Consider the following 24,277-nt stretch of genomic DNA (forward strand, 5'->3'; position numbering starts at 1 on the left):
TCTGTTTCTCTCTAAGTTTCTCTCTTTTTCTATGCCTCTCTCTTCCTCTCTTTCATTTTCTCTCTGCCTGTTTGTTTTTTCTGGTATGAGTCCTGCGCTCATAAGCCCGCCACCTGGGGCCCTGCCATCACTCTCTGCCTAGGGAAGAATGTAAACACTCTGCACACACACCCGCACACACACACACACACACACACAATCACACACACACACACACACGCACGCACGCACGCACGCACGCACGCACGCTATAGAATCCCTTACTGGGGGCGGGGAGGTAGGTTGGACAACTCCTGCTCAGTCTTTCTCACGCCACACTCCCAGCAGCCAGCACAGAACCAAACAGTTTATGTATCCACACAGCAACCTGTTTAACTTCCAACATATCACCTGTCCTGAGTGCTAAACACATTCTAACCCATTTACAGCAAGTGGTAAACAAACTTCAGCGCGCCGGCCCAGGCCTCTCCTCACACAGAGTGCTGTTTACCCCAGCGGTGTCACAACGCTGACACTTTTACATGCCGGTGATGGACCTGAAGAGCTGAGGAGACCTGCATGTCTGTAAAACTGGATTCTTGCCTGTTTTGTTTTTTTGTGTCCAGAAAACTTTCACTTTGAGCTTGGGTTTTATGTAAAATGATTAATGGAAATGTAGGTCGCCAGTACAAATTATAACACCTTTCATTTGTTTTAGAAAATTGTGATTTTGTGCATAATGCGCAATTTTTAAACAATGCACTTTTCCTGAATGAGTCTTCGTTATCAGTTTGTTTTCATCTTTGTGTACAGTACATTTTGTAATTGTATGGTTGTTGTAAAATGTTAACACAGGTTTACAGTAGGCTACTGTCTTTTTCATTGTCCAATAACAACTAACATTGGCACTATCTACCTTTGTCCAGCATTCTCTCTGTGGTCATAAACATTAACACATTCAAAATAATAACTATGTATAGTGCCTTCAGAAAGTATTCATACCCTTTGACTTTTTCCACATATTGTTAGGTTACAGCCTTATTCAAAAAATGGATTAAATTGTTTTTCCCCCCTCATCAATCTACACACAATACCCCTTAACGACAAACAGGTTTATATAAACTAAAAAACGGTAATGTCACATTTACATTAGTATTCAGACCTGTTTCTCAGTTCTTTATTGAAGCACCTTTGGCAGATATTACAGTCTTCTTGGGTATGAAGCTACAAGCTTGGCACACCTGTATTTAGGGAGTTTCTCCCATTCTTCTCTGCAGATCCTCTCAAGCTCTATCAGGTTGGATGGGGAGCATTGCCGCTCAGCTATTTTCAGGTCTCTCCAGAAATGTTGGATCGGGTTCAAGTCTGGGCTCTGGTTGGGCCACTCAAGGACATTCAGAGACTTGTCCCGAAGCCACTCCTGCGTTGTCTTGGCTGTGTGCTTAGTGTTGTTGTCCTGTAGGAAGGTGAACCTTTGCCCCAGTCTGAGATCCTGAGTGCTCTGTAGCAGGTATTCATCAAGGATCTCTCTGTACTCTCTGTCTCTCTGTGCTCCGTTCATCTTTGTCTTGATCCTGACTACTCTCCCTGTCCCTGCTGCTGAAAAACATCCACACAGCATGATGCTGCCACCACCACGCTTCACCGTAGGGATGGTGCCAGGTTTCCTCCAGACGTGAAGCTTGGCATTCAGGTCAAAGAGTTCAATCTTGGTTTCATCAGACCAGAAAATCTTGTTTCTCATGGTCTGAGAGTCTTTGGGTTTTTTATTTTTAATAAATGTGCAAACGTTTCTAAAAACCTGTTTTCAATAATTTCTAAAAACCTGTTTTCATTATGGGTTATTGTGTGTAGATTGCTGAGGATTTTTTATATTTTTTTATCCATTTTAGAATAAGGCTGTAACATAACAACATTTGGAAAAGTCAAGGGGTCTGAATACTTTCTGAAGGCACTGTATGTGGTTGTATTTGCCTGATGCCAGTGTTGTAGGATTCTTCCAATGTACAGAATGTCTCAGAGACCTGCGATCAGGACATTTTTCAGTAGCTCAGGATTTTATTTGCTTGTGATGCAGAAAGAAAACACAACAAATCAAATATTCCCCCCAGAAAGAGCTTCCTGTTTCGATTTGACATTCCCCTTGGTTGAAAAAGCAGAAATCCAATACCTCTGACCCATATTGGATCCATACTGAAGCAGAAGGGTTCGGACATTCGTTTTCACAGTGTTATTGCCATGTCGAACACGAGCACAGCTTTATCTGAAAATATATGTATCAATTAGTTCACTCTCACAATTGTCTTAGTACCTCATTGGCCTGCTTTGCTAGCAGATATACTGTTGTTTAGCGTATCTGAGTCCTTGTTGTTGAAAGGGCCCTGCTGCAATGTATTCCTAAAACTCACCATGTTGGCGTTCTGACTACAAATCAGCTGAAAATGTTTTGGGCTAAAAGTGAAAAAGACAAAAAAAAGGACACTTCGTAAGAGACTAAAGATACTTGGGAAAGTACTTCTTAGCTATGTATTTTGCCTTTTTATCTATACATGTTGACCTCAAGTAAAAGATCATGGGAATGCACTTAAAATCTACTCCAGATCCGTTTTAAGACACGAGACAACAAAATGGGTCTGGAATCTTTTGTTTAGATTTGCTTCTCCAGTGCTCACGAGAAGCTCTCATGACAATGGGAGAGAATGGTACAGTGATTCCGTGATGCGCAAACATGTCATAAAACCACAACAAAGTAAATACTGCCATCTTCACGGTTCAGGCCAAGTTCACTGTTATGGCTGAGAGTAGACGAAGCTAAAATACTGGCAGAGTCAAAGCCAAGCTCGCAGGAAAAAAACCCAGACAGATCATCACTGTAATATCTCTTTTTAATGAGTGAAAAGACACAAATACTTCATTGACTGTCTCCCATTATAAGCTTCTGTGTGTAAACTCTGATCTGGTGAATAAAATGCTCATCACTAAATGAGACAGTTAAAGCTACCGTCTCAGCTTCCAAAACAATGAAACTAAAGTCGGTCCGAATGGGACTGTAGGACTTGCCAAAGCAGCCATCCTTAACTTTATTGTGAAGCACACATCACAGACGAGTGACAAACCAGACAGTTCTCTTAGCAGGAGAAGCTTCAGTTCAGTTGGCGAGCGTCTTACTATTATCTGTGTTTCAAATGGGCACACTTGAACCATCACATTAGCTCCTTGACAGCCTCTTCACTCTCGTCTCGGACCAAGTCCAGCTTCGACACACACACACACACACACACACACACACACACACACACACACACACACACACACACACACACACACACACACACACACACACACACACACACACACACACACACACAAATACACACCCACAGAGGATCCTTGGCATGGGGTAGCAATACCAGGGCTGTCCTAAGGCCATGTCTCCATGAAATTGCTTTTATCACATTTATGTTGTCCTGGACCTGAGAGAATTTCTCTATATATTTTAATTGTCGTCTAAACCCTCTTCAGCTTTTTATTGCTAGTGAAGATAATGCTGACATATGACTGTATCAGGACTTTTTACAGCCATGCTTATGGAACCAAGAGTAAAATAAACTAATTTCAGTTTGATATTTTGTATATCACACAGTCACAAATGATGCGATGACTGGGTCACAGCGGAGCCTTAATTCCTGCATCTTCATAGTCCCTATACCATAGAGATTCACCTGGATGGATTCACTGTCAAATCTGCCCCCTGTATTTATCAGAGCACTAGATCATTCTGTAATGAAAACACAATTACATACCAGCTGATGTATTACTAAGGTTAGCTCTTCATGTAAACAAACCAGCCATGCTTTTAACTTCCTCCCATTTCACAAAAATGTGACAGGTGTGTCTTCCATCTTAATATACCATACTATCAAATTATAATCTATAGAATGATCAGATGGATGCACAGTCCATCAGAAGAGCAGAACTCGCACCAACGAATACTGTGCATTTATTTCATTGCTGGCTGAATGATCTACCCACACTAACATGGGTTTTTACTACACCCTGCTCTTGTGAAGGTCAGTGACCTCTCTACATTAGTGCAATGTGATGTACTATACTGTAATTGCCTTTTACTTACACTAGATATCCTTACTCTCAGGAGCGAATTATCTCACAAAGTGGATGTAAGCCTGTTTTAAAATGTAAATAATAGCTGACGTTAGGTTACGGCTGTCAATCGGAAGCATAACTAACTCCTTCAATCCTCCACCTGTGAAGTGCACAGCACTGTGAGGATAAATAGTTGTGGGTTGATGTGGTGAGGCCAGGCATGTGGCATTCTCCAGGCGTTTTATAGCATGACCTGCGTGATTATGTTCATGTGCCTAGCACCTGAGAAATACTAGATGTGCACATAAATAACTAACCCTGGCCGTCCACATCCTAATCCTAGCCTCAACTCTTATCCCAACCTTAGCTTCATGTCCACACCTCGACTCAACCCTAACCCTAACCATAACAACCCCCCTGATATTTTGTTCTCTTACAGTTATGGAAGGCCCAGTAGCAAAACAAAGGACACTGTGACTCTGTGACAAACAAAGCTGGCCCCGCAGAGCTATAGTAGGGCTTTAATATTAAACTAGAAGCGAGTTAACCCCGGCAGACTGGCACCTCAGGCCCTCCCCACACTGACAGTCCTACAAAGAACCATTGATCAGTGGGGACTGGGAGAATTGTCTACATAGGCTGAGTCATATCTTCCTCCACCTATCTTATCTTCCTCTACGTAATGTTTCCCTTTTATTACAGGTGTTTATACCTTTCCTCTTGTTCCTCGTTACAAAGGTTCCTTTTTCTCTTCCATAACGCTATTTCCCTATTATGTCAACATGTAAACAATGCGGTAAATAATGTTGTCAACAACACTAGACTCAACCACCCTCATATAGCACATTATTTACACTGTGATGTCATAGTGAAATAAGTTTAGCAATTGATTAGTTTTTCTCTTTCTTTCTAAATGTCTAAGGAATGTAGTTTACTTCCAAACATAGTGTAAACCCCCCCCCCCCCCCCCCTCTCTCGTTGTTTATAAAGTGCTATTTATTGTTACTTAAACATGAGTACACTTAGGAAAAGTTTGATTTGATTTAACAGTAATGTATTTTTTTGGCTGCACCATCTGCACAAGGAATGAACAGTAGTACAACATGTTTCTCTGGCTTATGATCCATCCTGTGTGTTTGGTCATGGCCCCTGCAGCTCCTGTGGTGCGTTTGTAGATCCATTAGACCACACAGAGATCCCATTAGTGTCAAATACTGTTGATGAGGCCCTCTTACTTTGGGAGAACCACCCACATAAAACTGCCACTGAACCTTTAGCCCCAGTCTTGGATCAACACTGCACACCTTACGGTGTGTGTGTGTGTGTGTGTGTGTGTGTGTGTGTGTGTGTGTGTGTGTGTGTGTGTGTGTGTGTGTGTGTGTGAGCGTGTGTGTGCATGTGTGCGCATGCGTGTGTGTGTATACTTTCTGCTTGTGTGGATGGACTATAAAGTCACTCCAGTAAAATAGCTCTCCCTTGTCTTATCTTGATTGGCTGGGACAAGGCCGGGCGGAGAAAAGGGGAGGCAGACTGATGGGTGAGGATCCACAGACGCTTTCAGTCGCATTCAGGACATCAGAGGGGACAGACAACAGAACCCTTGAGAATGATCCTGAGACGAAGACAACTTAACCAAACACACAGCGACAGGAAGACGAGCCAAAGACAACTTTACCAAATAGTAAGAAGACAATGATGACTTTGCTAATCCCCGTCAACTAGGGACAAAGGACAAGTTAACTAATGCTTGTGAACTAGGACAACTTAAAAAGGAGTGTCTCAGTTTAAAGCCTCAATGAGATGGGGAACATTGCTCCAAAATAATACACAACTAGAATAAGTGCCTGGATATCTTTACTAAACACCTGTACACCAAGACAAGAACACAATTTATTCCCAAAACATTAGTTACAGGAGGAATTTACCTTTAGAATATCAACCCACGCCTAAAAGAAGTGAAACAACAATCCTAAGAAGAAGCGGGCTCCATCTCTACCAGGCAACTATAAAAATGTACCTAAACCAATCACAAATCATCTTTACCCAAAAAACCCTTGAGGCGAGCCTACATTGAAGAGAGAAGACACTGCCTTTCAAAAAATCAGCTCAGAAGCCAAACACTGAGAGCAGCCTACACCGTGAGTAAGTCAGCTTAACCAAGCACATAAAACGTTCACAAGTCTCAAATCATCTTTACCTGGAAAACCACATTGGTGAAAGGACTGGACACTTTAGAGAAGAGGCTTGTCCATGCGTTGGTTCCGTGTGGTGTGGATGCTGAGAGGTAAGACAAGGATGAGTGTGAAGGGAACATCGATGGCAGGCGGGTCGATGAGGTGCCATCCAGCTTATATGTAAACAAAGTGCCATACCCATGCTACGACCAGCCTGGCACAGAGGGGGGTGGGCCCTGGGGAGTACCACACTCTCTCCTTTACTCCTACTGCTCCTCTCCAGTCTGCAGGTAAGATGGTGAGCCGCGCGCACACACACACACATTAATATTAAGATCACTTTATTTGTCAGCACAAAGTCCAACCAAAATCTGCTTTATCCCAACGCCCCCGAAAGACACACATACAGGTTAAGTGACTTGCTCAAGGTACAACGGCATCTAGGACTTGATAAAAGCAACCCTCCGGTTGCCAGCTGACTTCCCACCAGATATTTTCCTGTCAGACTCAGGACTCAAACTGGCCGGCAACTCTCCGGTTGCTGGCTCCTCTCTCTAATCCGCTTGGGTACCTGCGGCCATATGCACACACATACACACACAAGCAGGGCACACACATGTGCATGTACTAATCTGAATTCAATTTCTCCAGAATATTGATTCCAAACCAGTTTGGAGCCATTTCCTTTACAACTTTTCCTACTTGTTTCCTGTCAGGAGTGCCAGTAAAAACTAAAAACGTTTATTTGTTTTAATTTTTTTGTTGAGCATTTATTTGAACACCTATAGTACATATATAATATTCAGTAAAATATGAAAAAACAAATACTCTGTTAAAAAAAGTGAATTGAAGTAATCTCACAAATATTCCAACCTCACAACCGAGAAACATAATTTGCTCCAGATTCCAGTTCTCCTTTATCTGATTGAGAGGATGAGTTGCTACCGTTGAACTGTTAAACCATAATCTATCTCACTGACACAGTGAGCCCTGAATTTATGGTATGAAATCTTTATTTTATTTTTAAGCGACTGGGATATGCATGAACTTTGGAGTTGCTTAGCAACATGGCTATATGATAATGTACTGGGTTGCATGGCATGGCACACATATGGCCGTGCATATCACTCCAGACATAAATATTATCACAAAATCTGCTGCAAAATGTACCAGAAGAGCCAAAAACGGACATACAGCATACAGCACATAAAATACACCGACACATTTCCAAAGTATCATTCTATCTTTGTAACTCCTAAAACTCGATACCTTCAGTATTACCTTGTGTACTTACTGTAAATACATATCTTTACTCAATAGTAGCTACATACTATATGATAAACATGATCTCAGTAGAGATCTCTCTGATTTTATTCCCAGGCCCTCAATGAAATCAGCACTCTCTCCAAATATGTAACTGAGTTAAGCTCAGAATCCCTTAAGTGTCTCAGTGGATTTTAAAGTGTTTTCTCTTAAAGTCTCTCTTTTCACCCCAGATAGAAGTGAGAGATCTGACAGACAGACAGACAGACAGACACACACACACACACACTCCTCTGTGATAGCTGCTGTCCAGAAATCCTGATGACAAGAGACAGAAGGGGTTAATTGAAGCGGTAGAAAGTCAGGGCGCTCCTAGGATAGGACAGATCTCATTGGAACAGGTGGTGGTGGAGGGGGAATAGAATGGACAGGCACAGGGAGGTTACACATTTCAGATAGATATACAGTATGTATCCCCATTGGAGTGTGAAGGCAAGGCAGGAAATGTTGGTCAGAGTACCACATAGAAATTGAATCCATTGGATTATATATCTATGGTACTGCACCCCACCTGTGGAATAACAGAATCGAAATGGGAAAACCTTGATTCTCTGTTTAGTTTACAAAAAGAAGAGAAGGGTTGGTCTGTCACTAGAATAATTGAATTTATGATGTTTTGTCAATGTTTTGCCAAATAATGTGGTAAGATATTTTAAAGTATCTGCCCAGTTACCTTTCAAAGTTAATATTCTGCTAACTCATATCCAAATAAGGTTGTTGATACTCGTATTTGTGGACAAATAATAAATTGGAGAAAAAAACATTTCAAAAACCCCACCTCAAACTTGTATCTCAAACAGACCATTTAAAAAATGCTTGCTATTTCCTCATAGAGCATAACGTAATCTTGAGCTGGCCAATCAGCAGTCTACTTGCGTGAATCTTTTTTTCGACTGGTATACGCCCACACCATTAACCATTTTGTTGTTGGGGTAGGCTCACACAATTGCGACACAGAAAAGCTGCTTTTTAACATTCTTCATTAAAAAGATTTGTAAGAAAAATGTATAAGTCATATTTCATAGAAATCTGGAAACACTGGGCAGTCACTTTACATTTTGGACCAAGATCATGATTAGGCATAAGAACACATAAGAACCCTAAGAACCCAAATCTGATTTTCTTTATACTTTATACTTTATACTTTATACTGTCCACACAGTTTTACATGTGACCAAAATCAGATTTGCGCATTCGCATTGATGTAGCCTCTGAAGTAGCAAACAGATGTAATGCTAATTTCCCATCACTGCTACTGTAATGTTGGGGTGGTTGTCATGGTAAAAACAGGGCATGCGCAATAGTGTGTAATAATGATGCATTCATAGCCAAATGGGAAGGTGGTATTTACCACATACAACTGGGAAAAATCCACTTGAATGCCCCTCGTAATTACTAGTTGGAAACTCGTCTATCATCCCTGAGCTCCGACTTGTCCCACATGCTGAGCTCTGACATCACCTACTAAGGAAATTACCTCGATAACAGCATTTTCTGCAGTTAGATGTAAAAAACTAAACATTATTTATAAAATCTCTTCTGTTTTTTGAACGCTATAATTGGTTTACAATCATGATGTCTGTACTTACAGCTTGTTGGCCATTAGCCAATCAGCGTTTCTCAACGAGTTCAAGGCACATGAATGGATCCAACTGGTATTTACAAATTCACAACTGTTAATGACCACCTTCCCACTTGGTTATGAATGCAGCATCAAACTACTTAAGAGCAAAAAAATCTCATCTGAGCGTCCAGACAGAGGTTGCATATGGAGGATTGGGTTTGTATCAGGATTCAGATTACACAGGAAGCCTAATTCTGATCTTTTGCCCAATCATTGGATAAAAAATCAGAATTGCGCTGCCTGTGTAAACGCAACCATATGGAGGTGGTACTGTATGAACTGGAAGTCAAAAGATTAGATTCCCTGTAGTTATGTTTGATGTTTACACATTAGGGAAAGACCAGATAGATATCAGATATGCAAATAATTGTCCAAAGATCATAATTGGGCTGCCTGTGTAAACGCAGCCTAACTGAGTTACTGCTGGTCAAATCTCCCATTTTGATTTCTCTTCTCAGAGTAAATGAAACGGGTGCATTTACTTCTATTAGTTTAGACCACATGACATTAGGGTCTCGATTCAATCTGTATCGCCGAAGTTCAACGCTATAGCACGATTAAAAATTGAAGACAATGTTCCTGCGTCTGCGGAGACTGCATTCAAGGTTAGCCTTGCATATGTCGGCTCAATCGTAAATGACCTTTACATTTCAATTGTACTACAGTGCTGAACTTCAGCAAAACGGATTGAATTGAGCCCTAGGCTTGTGAAATTGCCTACACAGACGCCTAACAAAGATGGAGGCTGGGTAGTTAGATAGCTCAACAGGAATTCTACTCAAATACTGCCATCTTGTGGACTCTCACTAAAACCACATTCCCCTCAGTCTTCTTGGCACCTTGTTGGGGGTGGTAAAAATGTATAGTTTATCATAAAATATTCCTCTCTTTATAACTGTCTTATTTCACATGAAAGGTGGTGGGCTCTGTGATTGATTTTATTTTATTAGGATCCCCCATTAACTGACGCCACGAAGATGGAACTTGAAGAGTTGATCTCTAAACGGAATGAATATAGGGAGAACTGCACCAGGATTTTAGCAGAAAGCATCTTCTCAGAAACTGGTGAGCAGTTTGTTTTTGGCAATGGCCAGTTCCATGTATCATTGTGCCATTCTTCCACTACAATGTGTATTGTCATTTAATTGCAGCCAGATTGTCAGGGCAGCAATTGATCTATATGGAAATCCATTTTTCGTGAATTAAGCAATAGAACTTTATTATTGATGTACTTTTCTGTTTGTCTCTTACTCTTTACTTGTTTGTCCTGTCAGGAATCTACTGTAACGGGATGGTTGACGTGTTTGTGTGTTGGCCCCACTCAGCCCCCGGTAACGTGTCAGTGCCCTGTCCTTCCTACCTTCCCTGGATTACAAAGGGTGAGTCTGGAGGCTTCATTCAGGCTAAATCAATCCATCAAATGCCATTTGGATTCAGAACTAACCATTCTACCGAAACAGCCAACTGTTATTTTTTGGAGTGCATTAAACATTAACTGGACATAGGTGGTGAAGTCAGTCTGTTTGGATCTTAAAAAGACCTTTGATACTGTGAATCATGAGGTCCTCCTATCCAAACTATCCTCCCTTAATGTGTCCACTGAAGTCATTAGTTGGATGTATTCCTATCTGACAAACAGAAGTCAATGGGTTTGTTTTGGGGGGACACTTCGGGGTCCTACAAGGGTCAATATTAGGCCCCCTTCTGTTTACCCTCTATATAAATGATCTCCCACTTGTTTGCCCACAAGTTAACATGCAGATGTATGGGGACGATACAGTTCTGTATGTGCACTCAAAAATAGACAACTAGTTGTTAACAAGTTAACTGAAGCTATGGTACATGTTTCTAAATGTATGACTAATTCTTTCCTGCATTTAAAGATTGTTTCTATGTACTTCTCTAAGAAATCCATTGATTCTTCCCAACAAGCTGTTCTTATTAATGAGGAGCGTCTAAAAGTTGTGTCTAATTTCAGGTATCTCAGCGTAATTTTGGACTCCAACTTGACATTTAAAAAACATGTGAAGACGGTGCTTAACACAGTCAAGTTTGGATTATCCAACTTTAGGTTTATAAAACTATATATGCATGCTATATTCTTCTCACATTTGAGATATTGCCTCACATGCTGGTCACAGGCAGGAGCTACTATTCTGAAAGCAATTGAATCACTTGATAACAAACCAAACAGTTACCACCATTGTCATATAATTTACATACATCATTTATTTAGTCTGTATAGCTTTAAGCAGTATGTAGATGCAATCCTTGTCTTTAAGATCCTGAATGGTCTTGTCTCTCCCTTATGTCGGCATATCATGTTCAAGGAAAGCACCTCCAGGATAACAGGGCAGTAAACTAGAGGGGATTGCGTTGTCCCTTTTCGACACAGTAAAATCAGTCAATCGGCCTTCTCTGTTAGAGCCACAATATACTGGAATGCAATGCCCATGGACTTGAGAAGCTGCACTGACTATTGTATTTTTAAATAGAAAATTGAGAACATGGCTCAAATCTATCCAAACCTGTACACATGAGTTATCTGTGATTCCTCATATGTAAGACGACAGTTGATGACAGTGTTGTTGTTAGAATGCTATATTTTGTATTGTTTCAGTGAGTATTTATATTGTGGCTGTGAAAAGACCCTTACATGCCCAGGGACTACAGGTGCAAATGAGCTTTTGGCACATTTACATAGATGTTTCATTATTGTAATATTGATGTTAATTCATGTGCATTGTCCCGTATGAATAAATAAATATCACACCTATCCATGCATTCTATATCTATAAAGTCATGTGATGGCACAACACCATAACATTTCATATAGTACCACACACAATTAGAAGCACAGTTAAACGTGCCTTCCAACATGGTTGGAACATGAGCCAATCTCTCCATAACCGATCTAGTCATTCCTCTTCTCTTCCTGACCCAGATGACTCCAGGAGAGTGTACATGGAGTGTCTGTCCAATGGGTCCTGGCGACTCCAGGAGAATTCTACGGATGTCTGGCGAGACAAGACAGAATGTGATGACCAAGACTTCTTTAAACCCGAGGTGAGGAAAAGGCTGTGAGAGGAAACAAAGTGGAGACTCACCTTGCATTTGGAAAAGGCCTTGCAACTGAAACGTCAACAATAAATCATACCCCAGTTGTATTTTATTAGGGATCCCCGTTAGCTGCTGCCAAGGTAGCAGCTACTCTTTCTGGGTTGCAAACAAATGAAGACACTTATATTACACATAAAACAAAAGATAAAACAGTGCATCATGTAACACTGTCACACCACCACATATCCACAACACAACATGTATGATACCACTATACAACAATATTACAATGTAAGTGTGTGTAGACTGCATGTGCCAGCACCTGTGTGCGTATGCGTTTGTCGGTACCTGTGTGTGTGTCTCTTCACAGTCCCTACTGTTCCATAAGGTGTATTTCTTTCTGTTTTTAAATCTGAATCTACTGTTTTCATCAGTTACCTGATATGGAATAGAGTTCCATGTAGTCATGGCTCTATGTAGTACTGCGCACCTCCCATAGTCTGTTCTGTACTTGGGGATTGTGAAGAGACCTCTGGTGGTCTTGTGGGGTATGCATGGGTGTCCGAGCTGTGTGCTAGTTGTTTAAACAGACAGCTCGGCGCATTCAGCTTTTCAACACCTCTTACAAAAACAAGTAGTGATGAAGTCAATCTCTCCTCCACTTTAAGCCATGAGAGATTGCCATGCATATCATTAATGTTAGCTCTCTATGTACAGCCACACTGCCCTGTTCTGAGCCAATTGCAATTTAACTTAGTCCCTCTATGTGGCACCTGACCACACAACTGAACAGTAGTCTAGGTGCAACAAATCTAGGGCCTGTAGGAGGGATAGTTGTAAATCATGCAGCCCCTTGTGTCACGAACGCAGATTTTAGAGAAACAACAAATGTCGGTACATATAAGTGTCTAACATCGGCTGAAAGCTTAAATTCTTGTTAATATAACTGCATAGTCCAACTTACAGTAGCTATTACTGGGAAAAAAAGGCCATGCTATTGCTTGAGTAGAGCTCCTAACAACAAAACACTTTTTTCACTGCAATAGGTTTGATAAATTCACCTCTGAAGGTGAAATGTGTACTTACATTATGAAATCTTGCTCTGATTTATCATCCAAAGGGTCCCAGAGATAACATAGTGTTGTGTTGTTAGATAAAAATCATTTTTCATATCCTAAAAAGGTCCATATGGCATCCACGATCAATTTTGTATTTCCACTCGTTCAATTTATCTTCATCTTGGCCAGGTCGCAGTTGCAAATGAGAACTTGTTCTCAACTAGCCTACCTGGTTAAATAAAGGTGAAATAAAAGAAAAAGAAAAAGAAAGGAATCTTTGAAAATCTAACCCTAAACATTGTTTAAACCAGTCAAATCACGTTCGTATGTAATTCCTCAGAGATCCTAGAACGTAACCAGACTTCACTATATCATTAAGGGTGTAGTATATCCTATAGGACACCAAATTTGGTCAGAGAGCGACGCCTTCATGGCACGCCGATGACGCTGGCGGTCTTCACTTGATCGACTCTAACTTCGTCAAATAAGCACCAAACAAAGCTAGCTAGATAGCCAATGAGCTGGGCTTTATTGGAGTATCCGGAAACCCCGTATCTGTCGCAAAATGTAGCTGTTAACCTTGTGCGACAGCCAGCCTTTTCCTTTTGGACAAAAATTATAAGAATATGGAGAGTTATGAAGTTATGAAAACTGGTTATTTGCAAATGTTTAACTTATAATATGGCTACTAATACTGGAAAAACTAAATCAAAGTCCAAGTATACAGATTTGATGATATTCTTGCAGAAAAATGTAATATGAATGCAAACGTCTCCTTCATGATTTGCCCAAATGTACCTGGGTAACTTCACACTAAATGTCATGTAGTTTGCTCATACTTCAATTTATTGAAAAAAAGCGGGCTATCCCTAAGTTTTTAACTACTGTTGTATCAACATGTTTTGACGCTGAAAGTTTATAATCCAGGGTTTTTCCAAGCTGTTTAGTCACATCAACTTGCTCAAATTCCACATAATTCATTACAATATTTAGTTGTGGTTTAGGGTTTAGTGAATGATTTGTCTCAAATACAATGCTTTTAGTTTTTGAAATATTTAGGACTAATAGGCTGACCACACTGCTCGCGTCGCGTCAACGAGCGTCTGCGTTGCCACGGGCTAAAATAGAACCCCTTTATATTTCTGACACAGATCGCACTGCAAGTCCTGCCTCTCCCATCTCCTCATTGGTTTATAGAAGCGGGTACCTATGTGCCATTGGTTATACCCACGTGGGTGATTGAAAGACAAACTGTGTTGCATGTCGGTGTAGTAATACTATGAAAGTTTAGAAGCCAATCACCACATAAGTTCAAAGATGAAAAAGCCTGGAAAGAGGAGAGATGACTAGAAACAATTCGGTTGACTGTTTAATATGTGGATTAATTGTCGGAGTAGAGAACCTTGTACATTTCAGGTAAAATAACAACTCAATGTTTATATCACAGGACAAATTATCTAGCAACAGCAAGCTAGCTAAATTGTTTTGATATTTTAACCTGTGTGTCGTGATCGCGTTTGGTGTGGGGGGACAAAATAAATGTATGCACGATGGCGCTCACGCCCAGCCGGTTTTGCTGTCATTTCTGTCACTGTAGTAGCTGATGTGTATAGTGTTGAGTCATCTGCATACATAGACACCCTGGCTTTACTCGAAGCCAGTGGCATATCGTTAGTAAAGATTGAAAAAAGTAGGGGGCCTAAACAGCTGCCCTGGGGAATTCCTGGTTCTACCTGGATTATGTTGGAGAGGCTTCCATTAAAGAACACCCTCTGTGTTATGTTAGATATGTAACTATTTATCCACAATATAGCAGGGAGTGTAAAGCCATAACAAATATGTTTTTCCAGCAGCAGACTAAGATCTATAATGTCAAAAGCCGCACTGAAGTCTAACAAAACAACATTTACAATCCTTTTATCATCAATTTCTCTCAGCCAATCATCAGTTATTTGAGTAAGTACTGTGCTTGTTGAATATCCTTAAATATAACTGTACAGAAAGTCTGTTGCCAATTTGTTTACAGCAAAATAGCATTTTATCTGGTCAAACTGGTCAAACAGGTATCTGGTCATTTTTTCCAAAAGTTTACTCAGGGTTGGTAACAGGCTGATTGGTTGACTTTTTCAGCCAGTAAAGGGGGCTTTACTATTCTTGGGTAGCGGAATTACTTTTGCTTCCCTCAAGGCCTGAGGGAACACACTTTCTAGTAGACTTAGATTGAAGATATGCAAATAGCAGAGGCAATTCTGCCCTCTATTATCCTCAGTAATTTTCCATCAAAGTTGTCAGACCCCGGTGGCTTGTCAGTGTAGATAGACAACAATCATTTTTTCGCTTCTTCCACACTCACTTTACTTAATTCAAAATTACAGTGCTTGTCTTTCATAATTTGATCAGTTATACTTGGATGTGTAGTGTCAGCGTTTGTTGCTGGCATGTCATGCTTAAGTTTGCTAATTTTGCCAATGAAAAAATAATTAAAGTAGTTGGCAATATCAGTGGGTTTTGTGATGAATGAGTCATCTGATTCAATGAATGATGGAGCCGAGTTTGCCTTTTTGCCCATAAATTAATTTAAGGTGCTCCAAAGTTTTTACTATCATTCTCTATATAATGGATCTTTGTTTCATGGTCTAGTTTCTTCTTTATATCCAGTTTAGTCACATGATTTCTCAATTTGCAGTATATTTGCCAATCTGTTGTGCAGCCAGACTTATTTGACATTCCTTTTGCCTCATCCCTCTATACCATACAATTTTTCAATTCCTCATCAATCCACAGGGTTTTAACAGTTGTTGCAGTCATTTTCTTAATGGGTGCATGCTTATTAGTAACTGGGATAAGCAATTTCATAAATGTGTCAAGTGCAGCGTCTGTTTGCTCCTCATTACACACCAGGGACCAACAAATATTCTTTACATCAACAATATAGAAATCACTACAAAACATATTGTATGACCTGTTATAAATTATACTAGGCCCATGCTTTGGAACTTTGGTTTTCCTAGATATGGCTACAGTATTGTGATCACTACATCCTAAGGATTTAGACACTGCTTTAAAGCAAATTTTTGCAGCATTAGTAAAGATGTGATCAATATATGTTGATGATTTCATTTCTGTGCTTATTTGTAACCCTGATAGGTTGACTGATAACCCGATACAGGTTGCAAGCACAAGTTACAGTTAGAAGATTTCTCTTGAGTGGACAGCCTGATGAAAGCCAGTCAATATTTAAATGACCCAGAAAATATACCTCTCTGTTTATATCACATACATTACGGGTCAAAAGTTTTAGAACACCTACTTATTCAAGGGATTCTCTTTATTTGGACTATTTTCTACATTGTAGAATAATAGTGAAGATATCAAAACTATGAAATAACACATATGGAATCATGTAGTAACCAAGAAAGTGTTAAACAAATCAAATTATATTTTCTATTTGAGATTCTTTAAATAACCACACTTTGCCTTGATGACAGCTATGCACACTCTTGGCATTCTCTCAACCAGCTTCGCCTGGAATGCTTTTCCAACCGTCTTGAAGGAATTCCCACATATGCTGAGCACTTGTTGGCTGCTTTTCCTTCACTCTGCGGTCCGACTCATCCCAAACCATCTCAATTTGGTTGAGGTCGGGGGATTGCGGAGGCCAGGTCATCTGATGCAGCACTCCATCACTCTCCTTCTTGGTAAAATAGCCTGGAAGTGTGTTGGGTCATTGTCCTGTTGAAAAACAAATGATAGTCCCACTAAGCCCAAACCAGATGGAATGACATAATGTTGCAGATTGCTGTGGTAGCCATGCTGGTTAAGTGTGCCTTGAATTCTAAATAAATCACAGACAGTGTCACCAGCAAAGCACCCCCACACCCCCATAAAGACACGGTGGTTGGAACCAAAATTCTCCAATTTGGATTCCAGACCATAGGACAAATTTCCACTGGTCTAATGTCCATTGCTTGTGTTTCTTGGCCCAAGCAAGTCTCTTATTTTTATTGGTGTCCTTTAGTAGTGGTTTCTTTGCAGCAATTCGACCATGAAGGCCTGATTCACACAGTCTCCTCTGAACAGTTGATGTTGAGATGTATCTGTTACTTGAACTCTGTGAAGCATTTATTTGGGCTTCAATTTCTGAGGCTGGTAAGTCTTGAACTTATCCTCTGCAGCGGAGGTAACTCAGGGTCTTCCTTTCCTGTGGCGGTCCTCATGAGAGCCAGTTTCATCACAGCGCTTGATGGTTTTTGAAACTGCACTTGAATAAACTTTCAAAGTTCTTGACATTTTCCAGATTGACTGACCTTCATGTCTTAAAGTAATGATGGACTGACCTTCATGTCTTAAAGTAATGATGGACTGACCTTCATGTCTTAAAGTAATGATGGATTGACCTTCATGTCTTAAAGTAATGATGGACTGACCTTCATGTCTTAAAGTAATGATGGACTGACCTTCATGTCTTAAAGTAATGATGGACTGACCTTCATGTCTTAAAGTAATGATGGACTGACCTTCATGTCTTAAAGTAATGATGGACTGACCTACATGTCTTAAAGTAATGATGGACTGACCTTCATGTCTTAAAGTAATGATGGACTGACCTTCATGTCTTAAAGTAATGATGGACTGACCTTCATGTCTTAAAGTAATGATGGACTGACCTTCATGTCTTAAAGTAATGATGGACTGACCTTCATGTCTTAAAGTAATGATGGACTGACCTTCATGTCTTAAAGTACTGATGGACTGTCATTTCTCTTTGCTTATTTGAGCTGTTCTTGCCATAATATGGACTTGGTCTTTTACCAAATAGGGCTATCTTCTGTATACCACCCCTACCTTGTCACAACACAACTGATTGGCTCAAACGCATTAAGAAGGAAAGAAATTCCACAAATGAACTTTTAAGACAGCACACCTGTTGATTGAAATGCATTCCAGGTGACTACCTCATGAAGCTGGTCGAGAGAATGCCAAGATTGTTTAAAGCTGTCATCAAGGCAAAGTGTGGCTATTTGAAGAATCTCAAATAGAAAATATAGCTTGATTTGTTGAACACTTTTTTGTTTACTACAATGAATGAGTAGGTGTTCTAAAACATTTGACCGGTTGTGTACATTATCAACCATTTAACACGTTATCCAGAAACTGACTGTTAGCACTTGGTGGTATATAGTGGCTTCCCACCAGAATGGGCTTTAGGTGAGGCAGACAGATGAACCTGTAGCCATATTACTTCAACAGTATTTAACATGAGATCCTCTCTAAGCTTTACAGGAATGTGGTTCTGAATAGTGTATAAACGGCAACACAGATCTTTTGGCATTTCTGTCTTTTCAGTAGATGTTATAACCATGTACTGCTTTCATTGTATCATCAAAGTGAATTTCTAAGTGAATTTCAGAGGTAAAGGTCAATTGCCTATTTTTCACTTCTTTTTTTTCCATGTCTGTGTCTTTCAGGAGGATGAGTGGTTTCGCCATGCAGCCCTTAGGGTCATCTCCATCGTCGGCTACTCTCTGTCTCTCTCCTCCCTCTCTCTGGCCACTCTGCTCATGGGCATTCTCAGGTTAGTGTCAAGGGGCCAGAGCGCAGGGGTCAGAGGGTTAGGCACATGTTAATGATGATCATGATGAATTCTACTATCGTAGGGCGATGACACAACTGCAAAGCAATGACATACTCCTTAGTCATGGCATTCATTCAATGTCATTAATTGATAATGAAATATAAAACAGATACCAGGGGAAGCAGAATAACAAGATTACAGATTATGTTATCGATCACTATAAACCACAATGGATTGCCTATGTACTGAGCATTCATCTTAGTCGCATAATCACAAAATCAACTTCCACGCTAAATAGTCAGTGGTGGGTTTGAGTCAACGCCAACCTCTGTCTCTTCCAGGAAGCTCCACTGTACGAGGAACTACATCCACATGAATCTGTTTGTGTCCTTCATGTTGAGAGCCATGGCCGTCTTCATAAAGGAGATCGTGTTACATGTCATGTACGCCAAGCTACCCAGTGACGACCAAGGGTGGAACTCATACTCCAACTCAGTGGTACTCATGTCCTGTAGAGTTTGTTCAAAAACAAATCTAGAAAAACATTACATTTTCAACGATGCTGTGGCCTTCAGGATACTTATTTCTTATGATAGAAGAAATCCTGGGCACCCAGAACCAAATCTCAGGTGTGCTCTTACGTTAACGTCTGTCACAAGAGACTATGATGTAAAGTACATTTATTCAACAAGGATAAGGCAATGTAATATTATCATATTTCATCCAATATCTCCTCTTCCTGTAGATAACGGTGGTATGTAAGGCCTCCCGGGTGTCCATGGAGTATTTTGTAGCCTGTAACTACTTCTGGCTCCTGGTAGAAGCAATCTTCCTCCAGACCCTCCTCTTCACCGATGTCCTCACCAAGAGACGGCTACTCAAGAGATACATGCTCATTGGCTGGGGTATGGTTCTAAATGTTTATAAGATACATGTTAATTGGCTGAGGTATGGCGCTAATGTTTAAGAGACACTTTCTGATTGGTTGGTGTGTAAGGCTCTAATGTTTGAAAGGCACATGTTCATTGGATAGGGTAAGGCTCTAATGAAGATTGACAACTCATGGCAACAAAATACTTTTGCTCTTGCAAAAAGGTACTCCATTCGTGTTTGTGGTGCCATGGACAGTGAGCAAAGTTTTATATGAAAATAAAGGGTAAGTATTTTGGGAGAATTAACACCACTCATTTCAAGACTTCTGGTCATATTTCTGTCTGTTTGCATAAAGTAACCAATCAGTACTGATCTGTGTAAATACCCAATAGTCTATGATACAAGCTGATGCTGTAGGCCCAAATCTCGCTTGAATCTCTCCTGTCCTAAGGTGCTGGAACAATGAGAATAGATGGATCTGGTGGATAATAAGGGGACCCATCACTTTATCTGTGTTGGTGAGTAGCAACCTACAATATACAACCTATAGCAACCTCCTGTATCACCACTCAAATAATGCTCCACTGATATCTAAGAACGTGACACAACGATAAATCGTCTATCAAACCATATGACTCCACAGTGTAAGCCAAAAGTGCACAAGACTGACACACTGGGGGCATCAGCTCTTGTGAGATTTCCTGGGATTCTTCACTGATTTCACACCGATTTTGGGATGTCTAAGATCAATAGTTGAGACCATGTGACATAGACGTCAGCCAGAGCAGTGGGTGTCAGAAGCAGTCACAAGCATGTCATATAGGGCAGAATGGTTAGGGTGCACTGATCCCAATAAGATCGGGTTTTTCCTCTTAAAGACACAGTTTACTTTTTACACACCAGCCTAAAAACATAAGCATCTCCTACTGTTTTACAGAAGAAATATATACTTGATTTGTGTTGCAGGTCATTTTCTACATATTCATCAAAATACTAATGTTGCTCCTCTCAAAGTTAAAGGCAGACCAAGTGAAATTCACAGACTACAGATACAGGTAGAGTACGGTCACTCTAAAGGCTTACTCTGATCTTTGACAGTAGTAGCCAGCACCGTCGAGCAACTATTTATTTGAACCCCAGTACAGTCTGAATGCCAAAACTCCTTTCCTTTTCTCTGTTAGCTTGGCCAGGGCTACGATAGTCCTGATCCCTCTACTGGGGATCCACGAGGTAGTTTTCACTATACTGATAGACGAGAGTGTGGAGGGAAGCAGCCGCTATGCCAGGAACTTCATTAACCTCACTCTTAGCTCCTTCCAGGTAAGAGCTGATAACAAAATGGCCACCTTCCACAAGACCATAACAAATGTTTAATTGTTCCTGTTGAGTAAAGAAAGGAAAACATCCTGATCCCATTAAGAACTGCATTTAGAGGAAAATAATTTGTCTTGATAATAAATGCAAATGGCCCGGTAGAGTTTGCTACCTTGAATACAATCCTTATGTGTCATACCTCTCTCTCAGGGATTCTTGGTTTCTGTGCTGTACTGCTTCGCAAACGTAGAGGTAACTATCCACAAACTAGATGTTAAATTTACTGTAGCCTAAGTGTTAGCTTAACAAATCGTTCTAATCGTAATATAAAATAATAAATAAATACAAATAAAAACACAAACAAAAATCTGTTATCTCCAGGTCCAGACAGAGCTGAAAAAGCGATGGCAGCTCTTCCTGTTCACAAACCACTTCCAGGTTACGCCCTGCATCGACTTCCGGGGCGAGCCCCTCAAACATATGTGGAAGTGCTCTAGAGGCCGACGCCCCCATGGCTCCCAGCAGAGCGAATCATACGAGGAGGGGGGTGGGCCTGCCACACACTCCCACTTGCTGCAGGTGGCCTTGCAGGGGCAAGGAGGGCGACGAGAGGTGGAAGGAGGGGAGGTGGCAGCGTGGCGAGATAGGGAGAGAGACACAGGAGGATTGGAGTTCCACACCAGGAAGAGCCTGTCAAGTAGCGATGGAGAGATGACGCTGGGAGAGACCATGGAGGAGATACTGGAGGAGAGCGAGTTCTAACCTTCTCCATCTTGTGGACACTCCCTGTCCTGGTTGGTTAGGTTACTTTCTAAATATAATCTGTTACAGTTACCTGTCCAAAATTGTAGTCAGTAATGTAACTTTTGGATTACCCAAACTCAGTAACACAATCTGAATACTTTCAGTACTTTTGGATTACTTTCCCCAGAAGAGGCGTTAGAAGAAGACAAAAAGGATCCATCAAACACATTTGGTGTGTCATCATAGTGGCCTCTGATTTGTGGTCAGCCGCACTCAGGTGGAACGAACTTGCCCCTTTTTTCAATACTGAATTGATTGTCATTGAGAAAACCGAAACAAACATATTTTCTGAATTTAAAAGTAATTCAAGAAGTAGTCATCTAGTTTCTCAAAAGTATCTGTAATCTGATTACAATATTTTAGCTGTTTTTTTGTAATCAGTTACTCCCAAACCCTGCTACCTCCCTTTCCGGACTGTTTTGAATTGTTAAGGTGCCTTGTTTCCTGACAGATGGGGAGAATCTCAATTGCATACTCCTTGCGTCTTCTCTCCTCGCCTCCTTCTCAAAACCCATTTGAGGAGAGGGTCAAAGGGGAGAACCCTGGTTTTCTCATCCAATTGGGTTTGAGAAGGAGGCGAGGAGCGAGGACGTGATACTGGTCCTTGCTTGGATAGACAATGAGATTGGTGTTGTTGTATCTTTGTACAGATTCTTTGTATGGTACCTTTGTGTATCGTTTTGTTTACGTGGATGTGAGTAATGTTCCACTATAAAAAAAAAAGTGAGTTTTATGAAAAATCATAATACATACACTGAGTGTACAAAACATGCTCTTTCCATGACAGACTGACCAGGTGAATCCAGATGAAAGCTATGATCCCTTATTGATGTCACTTGTTAAATCCACTTCAATCAGCTTAGATGAAGACAGGTTAAAGAAGGATTTTTAAACAATGACACAACTGAGACATGGATTGTGTATGTGTGCCAGTCAGAGGGTGAATGGGCACGGCAAAATATTTCGGCGCCTTAGAACAGGGTGTGGTAGTAGGAGCCAGGCGCACCGGTTTGTGTCTAGAACTGCAACGCTGCTTGGTGTTTCACTCTCAACAGTGTGTATCAAGAATGGTCCACTCCCCAACTTGACACAACTGTGGGAAGCATTGGAGTCAACATGGGCCGGCATCCCTGTGGAACACTTTCAACACCTTGTGTAGTCCTAGACAAATGGAGGCTGTTCTCAGGGCAAAGAGGGGGTGCAACTCAATATTAGGAAGGTGTTCCTAATGTTTTGTACACTCGGTGTATATTTATGCACATACTTTTTATCGTAAAAACAATCAAATTACTCAAATAAACGTTATCACATAAAGGTACTTCCTGCAGGTATATAAACACAATAGAGCATTAACAGGTAAGTGTACATTTTTTGTTGTCAGAAATGGTTCATATTGAAGAGGACAGTCTGAAGGATACGTGTTACAGTTCATGTGCATGATGTGGGTATTATGTATTTGTCATATCTAAAAGTGTATAGTGGTACATTAAAGATAACTTGTATTACCGTTTGTGTTTGAAACAAATCTCTGGTACTGATGACTAAATAATAGAAAGGTATACGGTATCGACACACCACAGATTCAGCATGGGGGGGGGGGGGGGGGATTTGTTCTTAACTGACTTGCCTATTAAATAAAAAAAGTTAAAAATACCACATGGACAAGGTTTTCAGATGGCACACATGTGCAAGTAATATAGTCAGTGCTCAAATTGAGGGGGTATGCGGGGGTACCCAGCACCACTTGTTCAAAAAAAGGGCAAAAAGTGTTAGCTTAAAAATGTGAAGGCAAAAAAATGGATCCTGATAATATTAAGCAATCTATACCCATGCTTTTTGACCTTTTTTTTGAACAAGGGTTACTGCGTGCCCCCGCAAGGCTAGAAACAAGCAGTGAATTCCACGAGAAAGACGCGACTCCAATGCACTTATCTTCGGATGTGTAACACGCTGTTTGGAGGATTCAGGGAGTGTAACATCAGTTTGGAGGATTCAGGGAGTGTAACATCAGCGATAAGACAGGACATGGACATGAGACAGCATAAGGAGCTCAACAGGAAGTGACTTTATTCTGGGTCAGGCAACCACCATCCCAATTAGTTCACGTGATAGACAGGAATTTATACACACGTGAGGCCTTTCTAATCAATCATGAATATCCCATTCTCATCCTTACAGAAGTAATAATAATTACTTACATTTGCAGAGCACTTTTCATTTACAGATGTAAATCACAAAGCTATTCACGTTGAGAGCAACCATTTAAATAAAAAATCTTTAATAAGAGGGCTAAAGAAAGCTAACGGTCTAGTACTATACAAGATACACAAACTAAGAAGAGAGGCGACAAGGACAAAACAATAGAACTTGAAACTAATGTACAAGACCA

The 24,277-nt window shown here is 40.6% G+C and overlaps 1 protein-coding gene across 1 annotated transcript; it reads left to right on the top strand.

Annotated features, from left to right (window-relative positions):
• Positions 1–5,642: 5,642 nt before the first annotated feature.
• Positions 5,643–23,413, top strand: glp2r (glucagon like peptide 2 receptor). The gene is made up of 13 exons (XM_021575563.3): positions 5,643–6,547; positions 10,155–10,269; positions 10,479–10,583; positions 12,149–12,270; positions 18,791–18,897; positions 19,239–19,395; positions 19,643–19,802; positions 19,993–20,053; positions 20,222–20,288; positions 20,737–20,825; positions 20,952–21,090; positions 21,295–21,336; positions 21,466–23,413. Exons 1-13 carry the CDS (start codon positions 6,458–6,460, stop codon positions 21,844–21,846), a joined length of 1,635 nt encoding a protein of 544 aa, XP_021431238.3. The 5' UTR covers positions 5,643–6,457; the 3' UTR covers positions 21,847–23,413.
• Positions 23,414–24,277: the final 864 nt, after the last annotated feature.

This window comes from Oncorhynchus mykiss, chromosome 20, assembly GCF_057628025.1.
Source record: "Oncorhynchus mykiss isolate SJ-2025 chromosome 20, ASM5762802v1, whole genome shotgun sequence".
Taxonomy (NCBI): Eukaryota; Metazoa; Chordata; class Actinopteri; order Salmoniformes; family Salmonidae; genus Oncorhynchus; species Oncorhynchus mykiss.

Coding starts and splice junctions, on each gene's coding strand:
- glp2r (XM_021575563.3), top strand. CDS start 6,458: ATGCTACGACCAGCCTGGCACAGAGGGGGGTGGGCCCTGGGGAGTACC. Junction 20,054..20,221: donor GTTTTATATGAAAATAAAGG/GTAAGTATTTTG, acceptor TCCTGTCCTAAG/GTGCTGGAACAATGAGAATA. Junction 20,826..20,951: donor TTCACAGACTACAGATACAG/GTAGAGTACGGT, acceptor TTTCTCTGTTAG/CTTGGCCAGGGCTACGATAG.